At 37.3% G+C, this 21102-nt stretch overlaps 1 protein-coding gene across 1 annotated transcript in view; it reads right to left on the bottom strand.

Moving 5' to 3' along the window:
* Positions 1-10615: 10615 nt before the first annotated feature.
* The window catches only part of LOC135209113 (uncharacterized), a 330064-nt gene continuing 319577 nt past the window's right edge, over positions 10616-21102 (bottom strand). Inside the window, exons 11-12 of the mRNA XM_064241745.1 lie at positions 20739-20891; positions 10616-13666 (exon numbers count right to left, since the gene is read on the bottom strand). Coding sequence (XP_064097815.1) covers positions 13598-13666; positions 20739-20891 — 222 coding nt within the window. The 3' untranslated portion in view covers positions 10616-13597. The remainder of the gene's footprint in view (positions 13667-20738; positions 20892-21102) is intronic.

Raw genomic sequence — 21102 nt, forward strand, 5'->3', positions numbered from 1 at the left:
CTCTCTCTCTCTCTCTCTCTCTCTCTCTCTCTCTCTCTCTTACACGCACGCAATAAAGTAAAAAAAAATGTGTTCATACACACTGACGAACAATCCAAAGCGAGAGGCCAAACCTCACGACAGAGTGAAATAAAAGATCGCCTAAACCTTACATAAAAATGAGAGCGGGAACGCACTTTTCTTGAAGGTATTTTTAGGTCTAAAACAACCTCCTCTGTTGAAGGGAGCGCGCACTTAGCGTAATTAGGTGAGAGCGTGTCAGGTTTTTTCCAACGTTTTATTTGCGCGTTTTGTTTGTTTGTTTTCTTAGGGAGAGATTACGTACAATTGGACGTTAACTTGTTTATTAGTATGTTTTAGTTTATATATATATATATATATTATATATATATATATATATATATATATATATATATATAATTTTCACTGAGTTAACTGAAGGAACAAAACTATTCGTAGAAAGCTTAAATTTCAAATGAGTGATCCCTATGGGCTCGTTCCATATGAATAGGGTTCGTCTTCTTCTTCTTCTTCACAGCAATAATAATAATAATAATAATAATAATAATAATAATAATAATAATAATAATAATAATAATAATAATAATAATAATAATAATAATAATAATAATGCATTAGTCCTATATTTATCACCATACATCCGTTTTATCGACTTCTGTTCAGTGAACAACTGTATAATTCGTTAGTCTCATATTCATTGTTATTCAGTTCATGAGGTCACAATTTTACAGCGCGTATGTGTGGGTACAAGAAATGTTCATATATATATAACCTCTCGCATTGACTATAGCAAGGTAGAGAAAGTAGGCCTATACTCTCTAGACCTTGGACTATAGCATCACTTATCAATGGGTAATTATCTTAAGAAGGTAATATAAGTAATTAAACACTTACTGTAAAGATGAAGAAGAAGAAAAAAAGAAAAAATGATGATGAGAAGATGGGAAAGAGATAATGAGAATGATAATAGAGATGAAGAAGATGATGACAGAAAAATAACAGATAAACAAATGAGTATATAAAAAAAGATGCTGTTGATATCATAAGCGGACATATAACTCGGTAACAACAAGAAAAATGAGATAATACACAACAAGTAACAAACCGCGCATTCAAATAGAGGTAAAAGTTCAAACAAGCAACTGCAACTGTCGATATAAGGTCATCCGTCTGCAAATGCCACCCACATACAGTTTATAATCCACTCAACGTAACGGTAACTGTCAACAGAACAGTTCAACCAGATTATAGCAGGTTGATATCCAGAACTGTTGCATAGGTATAGCGATTTTGCAACTTCCGTCAACTATAATAGTTTACTGTAGGCCTACTACAGTTTTCAAAAGTGACACTCCAGTTGAATCTATCAGTCTCGTAGCACGTTACTCCTGCCCGTCTGTCTGTCTGTCTGTCTGTCCACACGAGCCAAACATTTCATCATCGATTTAAGAAGACTTTCAATTTACTTTTCTTTCTTTCTTTCTTGGTTGCTGGTGTTCCAGTTTTTCTTCCGCTGCGCGTCTCTCTCATTGAAAAGGAAAAGGCGGATTACGATCTTTCTTTTTTTCCGGGAGACTTTTGACGCGTAAAAAAAGTCAATGGTGACCTTTTTTTTTTACCATACACTTCTTAACTCGTTGCTGGAAGCTGTAAATAAGTTTTCTTTAGTACGAGTTATACGGTACGAGAGAACTCCGTATAATCTTATTTGCGTTACGCGAGAATTGCGTCAACCTTAATGTAATTTCGAATGGATTTTGCAGTTTGTTTGACTTCAAGGAAAACTGGAGTCTTCGTTCTATATACTAGGGAAAGAATAGGTTTATATTCTAAAGTAAGGAAAGCCAGGATCTTTATCATACCTCAGGGGTCTACGTAATACATTAAAAGATTTTTGTAACCTGTAGTATTCTACATAAGGGGAAGGCGCTATTGGAACCAGTATTCCATACTCGTTAATTTAGGTCTGTATTCTATATTTGGGTCTTCTGTGGCCTGAAATTTTGGTCTGTATTATACATTTTGTGAATCATGATTATGGCGGTTGCATTCTACTTGATGCCCAGTGGATCTCTGTTCTACAGCACTTGAGGAGAGAGGAATGAGAATAAGCAGATCAAAAACCGAATATATGTGTTCTAGTATTACTGAGGACGGTGGAAGTAGCATAAGATTGGGTGGGGAAGAAATAAAGAAAGTACAGAAGTTCAAGTGCTTAGGGTCCGTATTGGAGGATAGTGGAAGCATGGACCAAGAGGTGAGACACCGAATTCAGGCAGGATGGAATAACTGGAGGTCTGCATCAGGGGTCCTCTGTGACAAGAAGGTCCCTCTGAAATTGAAAGGAAAGTTCCATAGGACGGTGGTCAGACCAGCAATGTTATATGGAACAGAAACGGCAAGTATGACGAAAACAGAGGAGAAGAAGATGGATGTAGCAGAAATGAGAATGTTGAGATGGATGTCGGGAGTAACAAGGGAAGATAGGATTAGAAATGTGTATATAAGAGGATCAACAAAGGTAGCTGAAATATCGAAGAAAATACAGGAAGGAAGGCTTCGATGGTATGGACACCTGTTACGAAGGGAGGAACGTCATGTTGGAAGACATACGATGGAAATGGAAGTGCGGGGTAGAAGGAAGAAGGGAAGACCAAGAAAGAGATGGCGTGATTGTGTAAGGGAAGATATGGAATTGAAAGGTATAAATGAGAACGAGGCACAAGACAGAAATCGATGGAGACGACTCATTCGTAATGGCGACCCCATATAAAAATGGGTTTAAGCTAGGAAGAAGAAGAAAGAGGAGGATCTCTGTTCTACAGGATGTCCATAAGGTCCCAGTGCCATTGCAATCAATAAATACTTGTAATGGTACTGGGACTTTATGGACACCCTGTACATTTGGTTTATCTTTTAGTTCGCGAGCCATGTGTTGATATTAGTAAGAAAATAAGAATAAATAACAGATAAGAACATTCATACATACATAAAAGCTGATTTTGTAAGGAACTTGCCAGGAATAAAAATGGCAAAAAAACCTGTCTAAATAATTATCGACTCAATTTCACGAAAGCACTGATGAACTGGTTGGCTGGTTTAGGTTAAGGAGGCCATAGGCAAAGGGAGGTAAGTCGTTAAAGGGATCACATTGCCTAGTATATAGACCACTGGACTCGAAAAGGAAGTTCGGCGAAAATACATGAATTTTTATATTGATGGTTTCTTAACAACCTCAAGGAAAGATGAACGAAAAGTATAGGATACTGCTGATGAATCTACAAAAGTACAACAACGTAAAATGCTTGTTATCACGATCAAATTTCCATTTTCCTCATAAATGCCACTATTATTCCGTCAATATTATGTTAAACTAACTTCAGTCTGGTTGTACTTTTCACTCAAAGGTTTATCGTACTTCACTAAACGATAAAACGCCATATCGCTCTACACAGGATGTTTGGATTCCTAGGAGCTAAGAAAGAGAGAAAGAAATAAAGACAGAAAAAACTATAGCGTACAGAAGAAAACCTTTACACTAGACTGTGAGGAGTGATGGTAAATACAAAAACTCATACTCATATATTATCTTGTTACCAAATGAGTATAGGCCTAATGAAGGAGAGATGAAATGGAAAAGAGAGTGGTACTAAACCCATGGAACTATAATCCCATCTGCGATATCCCGAAAACCAAACGCATCCACGATCTGTCCGTCACGGGAGTCGATGCATACGCGCATGCGGGACCAACATAAATGAATAAGTTGTTCAATAAACAGACATATTAGCTAATGGACATAAATTGATGCATGTACTCATGGGGAAGATAACACCGCGCTATGTGAGTGTATTTTATTTATTTATTTATTTATGCGATAGTCAACGACGCCGTTGTATGTATACACATACATACATAATAAACGCTGTCCCAAAACGTCTCATAAAACAAAGGCGGTTAGAGAGTTATAGCGAATTATCAGAGTCCCTGGCGCGAAACGACGCTTATCTGTTTTGGGATGTGAAATTGTAGCGCTGTTTGGCAGAAGAAGAAGAAGATGACGATGAAGATTTCTTAAGCTTTAGTTTTTTATTGCTGTCTTTGACAACACTCTTCTTCTTTTTTGACTTTTAATAAGTTTGTTTATGCATGGGTGGTAGACTGTGGTTAAGATTTCAGCAGAGTTGGGTTAGGGGGGCGGAGGGTGGGGAGAGGACAAACATTATTGCTTGTTAAAGCCATGTTTGTGGTTTTAGATATAAAAATATTGAGAGAGAGAGAATATACGCCCTGTCATTTTTGTACAAACATTACTATGACTTAAAACTTGCTATGGGCCTTAATCACCACGGCAAATGGGTCTACCCAACATTTTCATTTAATTTATATTCCACTTATTCGCTTACCCTTCTATAGACAGTAGATACATAGTCGTTTCCTCATACTTCAGTGAGCTCGCTCACGCCAGATATACTCACCTTGATTCTTCTTCTGCTATTTACGGGAGTAATTAGCGTCTCGCGACCTTGCCACGGGCAAATTCAACATATCGTTTTTGTTCATCTGTCCTGTTTAGTATATTTTCCTTTCCCTTATTCCGTCTGGTTTATTTATTCGTCTGTTTCTAAATGTCAAAGGAAGAATCTACAAGTGGATATTTATATCTAGCTACACATAACACCTGTTAATTGTAAATCACTTCAAAATGTATTTTTTTCTTTTTCGTCAATGACTCATATCACGGTTGGGAAAACTGGAGTCCTTGTGTTCAAGGGGGATAATTTGTTTCTTTTTTAGGTGTAAATGAGTCTGTGTAGCCTTCACATACACGCGTGTATGTGTTTTTGTGTAGGTATACATTTGCGTGGTAGTTATGAGCGTATTTGTCAGTGACTTTTGCGTGGTGATGGGACTGAGACGGGCATTATTTGTTTAAATAAATATTTTCATTTACAAATATATATATATATATATATATATATATATATATATATATATATATATATATATAGCTACATTATTAGTGTGGTGTCTACAGATGGTATAGGTAGTCTACTTCCAGTTTTCTGTGAAGGATCTGGAATGAAGTTGCCAGCCCTATGACCTTCTTCGTCCTAGCTCCTGCCACCCACAACAGTCGACTAAATGGCAGATAGTAATTGCACTTGATAGGTTAACGGACACACAGGGAATTGGACCTTCAATTTGTTTTCTTCTCCTTTTAAATCAGAATGACTGGGAACTTGAGAAAGGTTTTCGCGCGGTTGCACCATGGAACAATTGTTAGGAGATGGAAAGTAAAATGGCAGAGAGAGAATATGAATGGGGTTACGGTAAAAATGATGAGAAAGGTCGCAGCTAGGAGCCGAAGGAACGCTGCAATGAACCTGAAGCAATGCTGACAATACACCGCTTAAGGTGCACTGGCAGCTCTAACTCCCCTGGGGGACCACTTCTCTTTAACACTGCCTTGAATATGATGAGATTACATAATATTGCCTTGAATGAGTCATGCTGGTATTTACCACAGTTGCAGATAGGCCTAAGCTCTGTTATGTATTGTATAGTTGGGCAAAGAGTTAAAAAAAAACACATTTCTTATAGAGCAAAATATCAAAATCGTATGGTAAACCTCTGAAGCTAATGGAAAAAACTATAAAATTTCACCGCTGAGTTGATTACTGGCAGCTTGTCAAATTCTGATGATCTGCATCAGACTGTCCTCACAATTTGCAGCCTTTAGGCGGGCCACTCACAGTCGATCTGGTCGTACGATGAGAACTGAGTGGGAGGAGACTCCAAAAAAATGACTGCAAACTCACGTTACTTCAGTGCCCGGTCTGAAGTCTGAACAAAGTATGTAGTCAGTCAGTCTTAAGTTGGCAGCCACACAGTTCGGACGTGGCGGAGGGAATATCTGGTAATGAACCATATATGCTCAGACTGTGCCGTTGCAGCCAATATAACAATAAAAAAAAAACCACAAAAAGAATATTGGGTCAATGATTGGTTGTTGAAGAAAGAAAATCTCACATTTATTGCTTTTAAAGGAAATACAGGTAGCTCCCAGGGATTGTTATGATAAACGTAAGGGTGGACGAGACAACATTCAATTTTGTAGGAAGATAATAACGGTCGTGCAAAAGGAAACATGCATGACGAAATCCAATATGCCCTCTGAAAGGCCAAGTGCATCACTACGCTACTTAGCAACTGACTGTTCTTATCAAGATATAAAATTGAGTGTGGCCATATCGCCCAAAGCTCTTGGAATAGTCATGCTAGAGACATGTTAAGCTATTTGGACAACACTGCTAAGACTACATAATAAAGATAAATAAAACCCATGTATACATATTTGTATCTTTGATAAAAAATAAACTATCTTTTAGAAACTCAAAATAATTAACTCTTCTACATACCAAACAGTTTGTAGTATATAAAATTAGTGTATGAAATTACAAAAGTGAAAAGGTAATAAATCTTTGTGTAACTAGTCATTACACTACACAATTTCGCAATCAACGCCAAGTACCTACAAGAAAATGATAAGGGTGTGAGGGAAGTCTCATTATCTCCCATTATGATTTTACTATTACAGTGTCTCCAGTTCTCCTTTAAATCATATATCATTTAGGAGATTTTTAGCATATAATCTTATTTCGTTTATTTTCTTATTTTTCTTTTACTTTGGAATATAACTGATTAAACGTCCTGAGCAATTTTTTTTGTTTTGTTTTGAGAGATTACTTTACGTATTGTATAATATACATTACTATTAAGCATATATATATATATATATATATATATATATATATATATATATATATATAATATATATATAGTAATTAAGTACTTTGAAACCTTGTCGTTACTCCAGGATCTAGAAACGCTACGGCCTTCAATATCCAACATCACTGTGGTGAATGAAAGTTTTATGTAATTTAATTTTGTTTACACTCATGAGGTAAATTGCTATATAAAATTTTACAAAATTCAGTATGTAAAGAAATAAGAAAAATATGTACATGTATCGTGTCTAAGGGACGACACGTCTTATGCACCAATTCCTGATTTCTTTGATGTCTCTACTCTCCTTAATTCTTTCTGATATGAAGGTCATATTTTTATTTATCTTCTTGTTCATTTCTTTCGTTGCATCAGGACGTTCACCATTTCTTTCGTTGCATCAGGACACTTTTTCTTTAGTTTCTCAAATATCGATTGATAAGCTGCATTTCTTTAGTGTTTGTCAGAATATTCTTTACTTTTTATATTCCACAGACATTGCTACGACATATAAATCTCGAAGAACCCCGTCCAGAACTCTTTATCTATCGAAAGTCTGACATGTTGAACGATATCCTCTTCTGTGCCGTTTCTTGGTAAATGAGCCTCCTAGTTCATCCAGCACCATCGAAGACACCACTCACGGTCAAACTATCAGTTCTGAACAACTTAATCTGAAAAAACCTTATTTGACTGTCATGTCGGACCGCATTCAAATCTCAACTGTCAGGTTTGTCCATCCGGCTTGATCAGGTCTGACTAGACTAAAAAAACACTCCACTCACATTCAAACTTTCTTAAACTCCGCCCACTTCGATCGGGCATGACAAATCCCATCTAACGTGAGTGGCTGGCCTAACACACAAAATAAACTTGCCTTATTTGAATCAGCATCACCATCTACATGCTCACTACATTTTCGTTATCTTCATCATAATCAAGTAATAAGCCTTGTAAAGAAAACTAGACAGCCACTACAAGCAATACTGATACCGGGTAAACAGAGACTTAAGACTCCCCGAAACAATAATTTGATCTGGAAAATTCAGGGATCCTAAAAGTCTACAACAAGCTCCACCTAGTAGACATGGTACAAGACATCACATGATTGGTTAGGTAACAGAGATGCAACATTTGTGTGTGGCTAGTGTTAATGTTGTTATTACGTTAAATATACGTAGACAAAGGGCAATAAACTAAACCAAATACTGTAGACTTAAACATACTTCAAAATAAATATGGTTGATGTGATTTGGTTTTATGACATTTAGGCAGTCAAGCCTGGCACTGGTCACTTCTGGCCAACCAGTGCTTAAAACAGTGAAAAAAGGGAGTCAGAGAGGTTAGACAGCACGATTGACGAGAGAAAGCAGGAATGGAAGTAAAGTAAAAGACTGAAGAAGAGTGGGTGCAGCTAGGGGCCAAAAGGACATTGCAAAAACGCTTTACTAATACCTAAGTGAACCACTGTGGCAGGGATGACACTACTTCCCCAAGGGGCAATAGATATGGTGCCATTTGCAAACAAACAGATAATGAAATAATTGGATTATCTTCTAGAATTCTTAGGCTTTTCTAATATCAGTGAGGATCATCTTAAAAACGGTTCTGTCTCAGAAAATACCAAAATCTATAATAATGTTCCAAAATAAAACTGATGACAAAATAAGGGTTTTTATGTATGTATTAGGAATTCCAGCATTTCATTTCATATAGGAGACATGACCTTTGAGATCATCTCTTTACAACTTTGAAAATTTGATCGTGTTTTCACAGTGGTACACAACTAGAGACTTGACTGACATAATGGTCTTCTATCAGCAAGCACTAAGATTACTTCATAATTATGTGACTATGGTATTTTGAATATTTTAGATATATTAATAACACTCAAGAGAGTCTGTGGCCTTTACTTTCAGAGAATTTACAGTGGGGTATATGAAGAGTGCATACTTGAAAGCTTTAGCATACTATTGTGGAATGGAATATAAAATTCATGGCCAGACTGAAAGGGAAATTAAGAGTGAAGAAGGTTTTACAGGCGTAACTGGAGGAAAATCATGCAGTTGTCCTATGAAACAATTTTTTAGGAGGGTGCAGCAAAAGGAACAAAAGGGGTTGCAGCTAGGATCTAAAGGGATGTTGCAATGAATTTGAAGTAATGGCTACGGTGCAGGCATGAGGTGCACCAACACCGCTACCCCTGCGCAGTTCTGCTCTGAAGAAATGGAGCGTTGACTGCGAGCTTGTCAAAGCCCTATGACACTATAAGGTACAAAGTCCTGGTCCTTTTATGTTCTTGGTGATTTTTCTATTTCACCCTTCTCTTCTAGTGGATCTGTAAGCTTCATGAGTGTTAGATAAATTGTTTATAATTTGTGCTTCCCTGGTCCTTCTCCTCCTCTGCTTTCCTATTACTGTTTGCTTTGAAGTATATTGTTTACTTAATATTGCACCTCACGTCACTCACATGGTAACTATACATCTACGTCAGCCATCATATAGAGGGTAAAGTTGCAGTGACCAAGGTAAAAAAAAATGTCTAAGTAATTATGGGCAATTTGTAAAATATCAACAGAAAAATATTAGGCATCAATATGTCTTTCACATTATGTCCATATATGGAGTCACAGGATAGTTTGTGCATTTTGCCATAGAAAACAGCTCCAAACAATATAGAACTACCGTAAATGGAAGGAGATAATTTACAAAGTGGGAGATGAAAATGATGATGATTGTCAACGAATATGTGAGGATATTTCATCTAACAGATTCAGAGGTCTAAAGAGTTTCCCTTTCTGTCAAATAATTGATGTAATCCTAGTGCCACTTCTTGACTTTCCAAGCCTTCCCAGATGTTGTTGTTCCGCTATTTCTGAGTCTACTATTTATCCAGCTCGGATTTATTTCCTCCCCTTATCATCAGATGCCAAAACCAAGACTTTCAGTTTACAAAACCTGTAGTCTGATTCCCAGTTGCAGTTCACCCAACTGTAAATGGGTACCAGCACTTGGTTGAGAGTCAAAGACAAGGGAGAAAGTCTATGTATGGAACTGACTCTGATGACTACCTTGTTAACTCCAGTCATGATGATAAAAAACTTTCCTTTTCAAGGTACATTTGAAATAGGAATTATAATATTCTCTGTAGTATTTACAACTTAATACTCCATTTAACCAGCCTCTAATGGGGGCAAACCCTGTAAACTGATATTTAGAGATGAATAAAAGAATAAAATGAGACAGCAAATTGAAAATATGACTGTTTATGCCTTTTTCACAATTTTGCTACATACTTTTATAGTTCTGACAAACAATATGTACAATTGCACTTGGGATTCTTGAAAGAACTTGAGATTAGATGTTTTAGAACCTTTCTTCACTTCAGTTTCTAAAAATAAAACTTCCTTCACTTAAATTTCTAGAAATCAAACCTCCTTCACTTCAGTGCACAATTCAAGAAAAAACCTCAATATGCAGTTGTGTCCTAAACAGATTGCGTGTAAAAACATGCTATCACAAAAAATGATCCTAGGGACAGTTAAGACTAGTAATATACTTTTACAATATACTCCTTTCAATCACAATGCAGTTTCATGTTCACAAATGAAGTGGCACCTCAGTGACATGGTTGGTTTGGTGTTTGCTTCCCACCTCAGTGGTCGCGGGTTCGATTCGCGGCCATTCCATTGAGGAGCGAGAGATGTGTATTTCTGGTGATAGAAGTTCACTCTCGAAGTGGTTCGGAAGTCACGTAAAGCCGTTGGTCCCGTTGCTGAATAACCACTGGTTCCATGCAACGTAAAAACACCATACAAACAAACAAACAAATGAAGTGTTCAAGATTTTACAAGGATGTGAGAATTCAGTAACAAGCTTGTGTGTAAACCAAGTGTGAATTCTCTTTTTATACTCGAAAAAAAAGTCAGTCAACAGTGATAGGTCACTGAAACTTTGAGGTGAATTCAAAATTTAACAAAGACGCTGAGAGAGATCTAAGTTAACAACAAATGGGGCAAAGGGTAATCTATTCAACAGCTTTTCAACACAATACTTATATCAATGAAAAAATCTCCTTTCAAACTATCCAGACTCACTATAAAAACTTTGGTATTTTTATCCTGTTCAACCTAAACACTGCTTTGCAAGCTAAATAAAGTGCTCTTCCTGAAATCAGCACAGCTTGAGCATAAATTGACAAAGACAAAAGGTAATACTTCCTTGGGAATTATAGTTTATATACTAACCAAACATGCACAATATTTAAAAAAAAAACAAAAAACAAAAGAGCTCCTTACTACTTTCACAGCAGTGATCAAGTTAAAAGCACATTGTACTGTAAATATTTACACAATCAATGAAAGACCTCACAGATACAAAAAATACTCCTTCTTACCTTTGGCAAAAGTTACACTACAAACAAATGCTATACAGTAGTATATTACAGAAATTTAGTATTAACAACTAATGCAAAAATCTTGTCAAAATATCTATTAAATAATGTTACAGTGCTCAGCATGAAGTAAATATAACATTAGACATTTCTTTGCTGGACAACTCTAAAGCAGGTATTAACACAGTAAAAACCTATTTTTGGTACCTGCTGTGAGTCCTCAAAAGAGTTACTTTCTCATGGTCCCCCACCCCCCCCAAGGGCTCCATAAGACTGACCAACAATTACAAAAATGTCCCTTATAGTTGGTCTCAGCCAGAATAATGCATGTTGGCACAGTGATAGAATATAAGGGACTCCTAAAATGATTACGCAGATGTGACAACAAGTCTATGACATCTTCATAAGATGCCAGGTCTGAGCAAGAAAAATGTTCACCCAAGTCCCATACCTTTTCTTCAGGGAAAGTGGGAAGGTTTGAGGACTCACAGCAGCTACCAAACATAGGTTTTCCTAAAACATGCTTTTCAAAGAAATTGACTAGTGATGAAATCCCTTAGCTCCTAATAGATCCCAATGACCCAGATTAATTGTTGGTCCGAGGTAGTCAGTGGTTATTAACCATTTTCATTATTCTGGATACCCATAGGGTTTGGCAATAAAGAAAAGGTAACAACACATAAACCAATATGTATGATTCTTACATCCACACATACACACAAAAACACACATGTATGTCCAAATACAAGAGACCTGTACAATTAAAACAGACATATTGAATCATGTATAGGAGTCAATATGTTCATCTGCTTTGGTGTCTTACAAGTCAATTTTCTTCCATGCAAAAAGAAACCAAAGAAAAGACAAAGTAATCATGAGCAAGAAGAAACAATGCAGTACGACGATAAATTTATCAGATGACAAAAGCCCGGCTACCAGATCAAGCTGATGATATATAAGCAGATGTCAGCTAAAATACTCAAGATACGGAAAATATATCAGAAATGAAGAACAGGAGGATATTTTTGGAATTTTTATAGCATTTTATGCTTTTTTTTTACACTATTGTTGTAAGATCAGAAATACTGAAGTCTCAGAAATACTTCAGTCTATTTGTGTTGTTTGGAGACAATGTACTGTTTCCAGTTTGTTACGAGATTTTTACAAATTTTTAGGCTCTGAAATATAGCACACCAGAACTGTTAGAACTACATTACAATGAAAAAATTCTAACAATGGATTTGGTGGAAATATTGATGCAAACCCCTGGACTGTTACACAGGTGCATCCACACTTCTGCACAGCAATAATACTTGGGTTGTAATACACTGTTCAACTTCATACCAATAAAAATTCTATATTTTTGTTTGTTTAACTCAACTTTTCTTCTTCCTTATACAAATAGCAAATGCTGTAAGCAATTTTTGTGGGGGAGTACTTCATCAATTCTTTAACATTTTAAAGAAGAAATATGAAAATAAAAAACAAAAATACTGGTGAAAACTAAATGATTCATGGACTTGACATAAGACAGACAAGGACAAGATACAACATTCTGACCTTAAATATGGACCAATGACTATTACAATAACAATCAGTATAGTACCATAAAGTACAAGGCACAGCATATAAGTATAGTATTATTCTATCACTCGGTGATGAAAAATGCATTAAAATGAGTTTAATACTCATGGGTACAGACAATATGTACTACTCAACACACAAGGACCTGCAATGTTGTGAATATCACTTTCCAACTTACATTTTCTGCAGCAAGGAGAGGGACACCAACAAATGTTTGAACGACACAAACAAATGTTTGAGAAAATAAATAGACTGAAGAAAATCTGAAGGTGGATGAGCTAAATCAAACAGAAAAGAACTACAAACTAACCTTACCTACCTCCTCACATTTGTAAACCGTTTCAGTAAAGGAAACTTCACAGATATCACAATAATCTCGGGCATAATAAATGGAACAGTATACGCTAACTTAATGCAACATGCTGAAAAAGCAAAGGTGTCCTATCCTCTTTTTTTTATTATAGAGTTATACCTCAACTTAAAATATTTAAAACCTTTGAGCGAATCAGTGTATATAAAAAAAAAACGACTGCTAGTTAAATGTACACTCCTTAGCATTAAAAAAATATACATACCATTGATACATAGAATACAAAAATATGCACTGACAAAGAATACAAAAATATGCACTGAAAAGAAATGATCACTCTTTCTAAAAAAAATGATACTTTTCCTGCAGATTTAGTTATGAGTGCCATCTAGATCTGCACACTTCCTTGATGTACACAAGAATTTATAAACTGTTCCAGCATAAAATGCAATGGTACTGTATTCCTATAAGGTAAGTACATAGACAATGTTCTATTACTTTTATAACATCTCTTCTAACATCGCTTTGAGTTCCAGTAGATGCTTTCTTTCAAGATCCATGGCACAATCCTGTAATAAAGAAAAAAAAACAGTTTTTTTAGAAGCCAGGTGGGTTAAAGATGTGCTACATGTTCAAAATGAATCCACAGAAAAACATTATTTAGTTATTACTCAGCTCTAAAGACAACATTACTTTTTCAAACTTCACACAATGATATACTTATTCACAGACATCCAAAAATGTAATTACACAACTCCCATGATAAGCCTTCTGAAAGATGTATTGTTCTTATAAAATAGTTTGACCAGATCCAGTATTGAAATTCAATAATTCCATAGGGAGGGCCAAATAGTCAGGTCTTAGACACTATGATTTTATCTTATTATGCAGAAAGTTACAGATTCTTATAACTTATCAATCACATCAATTAACACACTTGAAGATCCTGAAAAATCTCTGACACATTTCATATTTCTTTCAAAACTTTGCATACAATGCTGGTTGAAAATAAGGCACTAGCATGATACCCTTCACATTTAATATTAGCTTACACTTACTGCACATGAGAGCTGTGTCATTTGGTGTACTTGTCAAATACTTATTGGCTAGGTATACAGATGTAGCCTATTCAGATAATAGGACAGAACTATTTCAGTGTGGTGTTCTTAGACCCTAAAGCAATTCTCATTGTCTCTTCTGTCTGTCTGTATTCCATATTACCTTCTATTACTTCTTTAAGATGACTACTACCATATTCTTTGGAAGACTGAATTTCAAGTCAGTGGCCCCTGTGGTGGGCTTGTTTCATATAAGATTAATCTTCTGAATCAATAACAATAAAATTAGTTTAATCTGCTTACATTCTTTTCAAAATGGATAGGGGGGTTTTAGTGAGGCAAAACAGTTGTTTAATGCACAATTTTGGCCGAGTGATATTTAACGCAGGTTTGGCTGCCACGACTATACAAGTGGAAATCCAAAATCTTTTAGCAACTTTATGTGACTTGTGAAATAGATATAACACTTATGATACCATCCCTATTAAAAGTTTTGAGTATTTTTGAATGAAAATTTTCATCACCTGTACTGATGGCATTATTCTACTGCTTGCATACAGCAAAATTTCTACTGCAACAATATCACCAGTCAAAAAAGATACTTTTCTTAAAAACTGCTAGATACTTCATTTGAAAAACCGCACAAACATTTGGAAACTAACTATGCATTCAGATGCTGGAATGGAAAGCACAATTTAAACCAAAGGCTCATCACAGGAACCTATGAGGTTATTTAGTGCTCAAAGGGAAAGTGAGAGTAAAAAGGTTTTAAAAGGGAAAGTGAGACTAAAAAGGTTTTAAGAGGTATAACAAATGGAAAACTTTTCAGCTGCACTTTGAAATTGTTAGGAGAGAGTAGAAAGTACGGGGGAAGAAGAGAGTGGAAAATAAGGGGGAAGATAGAAAACAATTTAACCAAAACACTTGCCAATGTTTCTGAGCTCATGTGGGGAGTACTACTTCACTCTGAGTAGCTAGTAGTTACACGAGCAATTGGACCTAAAGCCAGAAAACCCTTTTCACCATTCTCTTAGTATGTAAAATATGCAGTGTACTGCACTACAAAGCAGGAGCCTTGTATTGAACTCAGAGATTGCTGTCCCATCAGATTTTATCAATGGGGGTACCAAAGTACTGGGTAGCCTCACTCAATGGGAGCTTTTTTTGGATAAGAAAGAAGGACCAGAGGTTTATAAATGTTATATCATAAAGACAATTTTATGATACACAGTACTAAATTGGAACTGAATACTGAGTAGGACAAAGGCCAAGCACTGGGACCTATGGAGTCATTCAATGCTGGAAAGGAAATTGAGAGTAGGTGGGTTTCAAAAGGTGTAACAGGAGGAAAACCTTGCAATTGCACTGTAAAGTAATTGTAAGGATAGGGAGGATAGCAAGATGAAAGACATAATATGAATGGAGGTACAGCAAAAGAAATGAAAGGGCTTGCAGCTAGGGGCTGAAGGGCAGAGTATACTATATTACTGTACAAAATATGATGAAATCCTATGGGGTGGTTTACTCATATCCATCCCTTTCTGCTTAAACCGAGACTTGGATGCTTATCTGGCTTCAAAGGATCTAATGTCAAGAACACTGGAAAATTAATACTATATCACTCCCTGACAAAGAGCCCCAATCCTAAATGCTTTTTCAAAGACAAGGGTCCATCTGCAGAGGACTTAAGAATTAAAAGTCATATGGGCACATAAACCAAACCAATTCAACAAACTTGTATGTATGTATGTGTGTGTATATATATATATATATATATATATATATATATATATATATATATATATATATATATATATATATATATATACATACACACACACACACAACACACATATAGATGGTATATTTTGTCTGAGGCAACTAATGGAGAAATTCGGGGAAAGGCAAAGGGACCTACATATGGTATTCATTGGCCTTGAAAAGGCTTATGACCGCGTCCCGAGACAAGAGGTATGGAGGAGTCTGAGGGAGAAGATGGTGCCAGAGAAGTACGTGGGATTGATACACGAGATGTACCGGAATGTATTTACCAGAGTGAGGAGCAGTGTTGGGGAGACAGAGGGTTTTGAGGTGAGAGTAGGATTACACCAGGGGTCTGCTCTGAGCCCATTTATCTTTAACATAGTGATGGATGTTATAATAGAGAAAGTAAGGGAGGCAGTACCATGGAACATATTGTATGCGGATGTTATTGTTCTGTGCGCAGAGAGCAGGGAAGATCTGGAAATGAAACTGGAAAGATGGAGACAAATACTGGAGGACAGAGGAATGAGAATAAGTAGATCTAAGACAGAATATATGTGTACCACCACTACGGGGGATGATAGAGAAAGTATTCAGCTTGGTGGAGAACAAATAAAGAGTTGATAAGTTTAAGTATTTGGGATCCTTTTTTAACGCTGGAGGAAGTATGGAAGAAGAAGTAAAACATCGGGTACAGGCAGGCTGGAACAACTGGAGAGCAGCCTCTGGAGTTCTTTGTGACAAAAGAGTACTGCTTAGGTTAAAAGGAAAATTTCACAAGACGGTGGTAAGAACAGCAATGCTGTATGGTAAGGAAACAGCAAGCATGAGAAAAACAGAACAAAAGAAGATGGATGTGGCAGAAATGAGAATGCTTAGGTGGATGTCTGGGGTGACAAGAGAGGATAGGATCAGAAATGACTACATAAGGGGATCGACTAAGGTGGTGGAAGTATCAAAGAAAGTGCAGGAGGGGAGGCTGAGATGGTATGGAAACCTGTTGAGGAGAGATGAGGCTCGAGGGAATGATAGAAAACGATCAGGCAAAGATCCTCTGGGACTATGGTATCAGAACAGATACAGTGATACATGCAAATAAACCAGATGTGACACTGAATGACAAAACCAAGAAGAAACTATCACTCATTGATGTTGCAATACCATAGGACACCAGAGTAGATGTGAAAGAAAGAGAAAAAATTGGTAAGTATCAAGGCTTGAAAATTGAAAAAAAGAAGGATATGGGATATACCAATAGAAACTGTACCCATAATCATAGGGCCACTAGGCACAATCCCAAGATCCCTGAGAAGGAACCTCGAAAAATTAGATGCTGAATTATCCCCAGGACTCGTGCAAAAGAGTGTGCTCCTGGAAACAGCACACATAGTAAGAAAAGTGATGGACTCCTAAGGAGGCAGGATGCAACCTGGAACCCCACACTATAAAAACCACCCAATTGAATACGATGTCTGTGATAAAATAATAATAATAATAGGAACTGAAAGGAATATAACATTCAGTCCAAAGGCTAAGCACTGGGACCTAAGAGGTCATTCAGTGCTGAAAGGAAAATTGATAATAAAAAGGTTTTGAAGAAGTAATGGGAGAAAAACCTGGCAGTTGCACTATAACAAAATTTTTAGGAGAGGGTGGCAAGTAAGTTGGGAGGAAAGAAAATATGAATGGATGTCCAGTAAGAGGAATTGAGGGGTTGAAAAGACACTGCCCAAAGTGCATCGCATGAGGTGCACTGACCCGCTGCTATAATAATAATAATAATAATAATAATAATAATAATAATAATAATAATAATAATAATAATAATAATAATACAGTGGTACCTCGACATACGAAAGGCTCAACTTGCGAAAAATTTAAGTTACGAAAGCAAATATGAAGATTTTTTTGGCTCTACATACAAAAATAGTTCAGGATACGAAAGGTTGTTGCTGTAAAGTCCCGAGATTCGCCCGGACCATCGATAACAATTTTAAAACTCGCGCCGCCAACTGAGTAGACTCTCCACCATCCTCCCGCTCTCCCATTGATTCCTGATGCTAGTCACCACCATAAGATCCTGCTCTCCAGTTGGTCAGCATCTCTCCCATCGTGCATCTACGTAGCGGTGTTCTTCTTTGGCCACTCGGTAGCAGCATTGTTTGTATACGCACGCCGAATTCGTTCGTTCTATATGATTTCGTTTATTAACGTAAATTCATTAGTGATTTTGTTGTAGCACTACTTTATCGTGTTGTGTGAGAACTTTAGTACATACTTATAGTATTACATAACTTATTACGTACAGTATATACGTAGTCATGGGTCCCAAGAAAGTTGAAGTTCACGGAAAAAAAGAGGATGCTTTCTTTGGAGACAAAAATGGATATAAACAAGAAATATGAAGCTGGCATGCGGTTGAGTGTGATCGCTAAGGAATATGGCCGAAATCCGTCGATGATAGGCACCATCCTTAAGCAGAAGGAAGACATCAAAGCAGCTACACCTTCCAAGGGCATGACTATTTTGTCTAGCAAGAGGAGCCATGTGCACGACGAGATGGAAAGGCTGCTTCTTGTCTGGATAAAAGACAAATCGCTGGCGATACGATAACCGAGACGGCAATTTGCCACAAGGCCAGCGCTATTTTCGGCGATTTGACGACGGAGGAGAAGGGACATCGACGCCAACCCCAGACTTCAAAGCTTCTCATGGGTGGTTTGAAAAATTCTGGAAACGGACTGGCATCCATTCGGTGGTGCGGCATGGGGAGGCGGCCAGCTCAGACACGAAAGTGGCTGAAGCCTTTATTAAGACATTCGACGAGATGACGATCAAGGAAGGCTACAGTTCTCAGCAAGTATTCAACTATGATGAGACCGGCCTTTTTTGGAAAAAAACATGCCTCGTCGGACATACATCACGGAGGAAGAGACGAAGCTACCCGGGCATAAGCCTATGAAAGACAGGCTTACGCTCGCACTTTGTTCGAACGCCAGTGGGGATTGCAAGGTGAAGCCCCTACTTGCATATCATTCGGAGACTCCTCGAGCCTTCAAGGCCCACAAAGTGCTAAAGGAGAAGCTTCCAGTGATGTGGAGGGCTAATACGAAAGCCTGGGTAACGAGACTTTTGTTCACCGAGTGGGTAAATCTGTGTTTCGGCCCGACAGTGAAGAAATTCTGGGAAGAGAAGCGCCTCCCTCTGAAAAGTCTGCTGTTGTTGGACAATGCCCCTGCTCACCCTCCTGGCCTCGAGGAAGATATCCTAGCGGAGTATTCGTTTATCAAGGTTCTTTATCTTCCATCTAACACCACCCCTCTCCTCCAGCCCATGAACCAGCAAATCATATCGAACTTCAAGGAGCTGTATACGTAACATCTATTCAAGAGATGTTTCGACATCACCGATACCACAAACCTCACCTTGCGTGAATTTTGGAAGGAGCATTTCAATGTTGTGATATACATCGGACTCATCGATCAAGCTTGGCAGGAGGTTTCGAAGCGAACCTTGAATTCTTCGTGGAGGAAACTCTGGCCTGATGCCGTACATGCCCGATAATTCGAGGGATTCGACATGGGTGAAGCTGGTGCAGATTCAGGAACAGTTGATGATCCTAAAACTGTTTCGCAATCAGATCTTGACGAGATCGTTGCACTCGGCAAGTCCATGGGGCTGGTTGTCGACGAGGACGACATCAATGACCTTCTCAAGGAGCACCAAGAGGAGTTTACAATGGATGACCTGAAGGAGTTGGAGGCCATGCAACATAACATTGTTCAAGAAGAGTTCTCTAGCAGCAGCGAGGAGGAGGAGGACGACCCTATGACAACGGCAGAAATTAAAGATGCTCTAGCTGCTTTTCATAAGGTGCAATCATTGGTAGAAAAGAGACACCCCGAAAAGGCTTACACAGGTCGTATGCTTGCGCAGTTCGATGACGTTTGCCTGAGTTGTTTCAGGAACATTGTGAAAAGTAGGCAGAAGCAATCTTCCTTGGATAGTTGTTTTTTAAAGAGGCCTTTAGTAGGAGTAAGCAAAAAGGAAGATCCAATTGATACTACGAAAAAACAGAAAGTTGAAATGTAAAGTATAAAAAAGTAAAAAACAATTAAAAAAAAAATAATTTTAAGTTTTTTGTAAAGTTGAGTGTTACGGTTTTGTTAATGTGTTTTGTAAAGTTAAGTCTATGTTTCCGGACATTTTCTAATGTGTTTCGTAAAGTTGAGTGTACGTACTATAACAAGTTTTCTGCCATTTGTCCTCCTCCTCTGTCGCCACTTTCGGAGATAGCCTCACTCGAAAGGTAAGGTTCCACATTTTACTACATACGTACGTATGTACGTACAGTATTTCTTGTATACCATGTACACTAACACACTTTATTTACAGGTACTATGTAGTACATATTAGTAGTACGTATTAAGTTAGGTATTGAATGGTCCAAATTGTTGTACGTATTTCATTGTTTATTGGTCAATTTAGCTTTATTATAAAATCTACCGAGGTGTTTTTGTAGGGCTTGGAACGAATTAGGCATTTTACATGTAAAATGCGGTTTAAGATACGTAGAGCTCAGGTTACGAAGGCCGCTGCAGAACGGATTAATTTCATATGTCGAGGTACCACTGTAGTAATAATAATAATAATAATATTTAGGTAGAAGACCCTCTTTCAAGCAGGTGCTATAGAAGGAGATTGCTGCTTCAGACGCATTGATTTTATAGAATCAATCTTGAGAAAAAAATGTCTATAAAATCAATGCAGCTGCAGCAGCACTCTCCTTCAATAATAATAACAATAATAATTTACTTACATAAGCTTTGTTTACTACTTCTCCTTTGAAATCCCAGCACATTACACCCTGGTCCTTGAACAAGACGGCTTTTTTCCTGTTTAATTCTATCAACCCGTCGCAGAGTAAACGTACCATGAAGGGGTCCTCCTGCAGTAAGTTGCATGCACCTGGCTGGAAAAAAAATTCTCATAACACTACAGCACAGAAAACAAGAATAACAAAATGCAGATTTAGATTCTCAAGTGCCATCAAGGATCAGGAGGACATGATGTGACACAGTGCATTTCTCTTTACAGAGAATAAAGATGATTTGAGCCTCAGACTCCTAATAGTAGTAACTTAACACACTAATAAAAAAAATATATATGGAATGGAATGTAAT

The sequence above is a fragment of the Macrobrachium nipponense genome, chromosome 37, assembly GCF_015104395.2.
Source record: "Macrobrachium nipponense isolate FS-2020 chromosome 37, ASM1510439v2, whole genome shotgun sequence".
NCBI classification, from domain to species: domain Eukaryota; kingdom Metazoa; phylum Arthropoda; class Malacostraca; order Decapoda; family Palaemonidae; genus Macrobrachium; species Macrobrachium nipponense.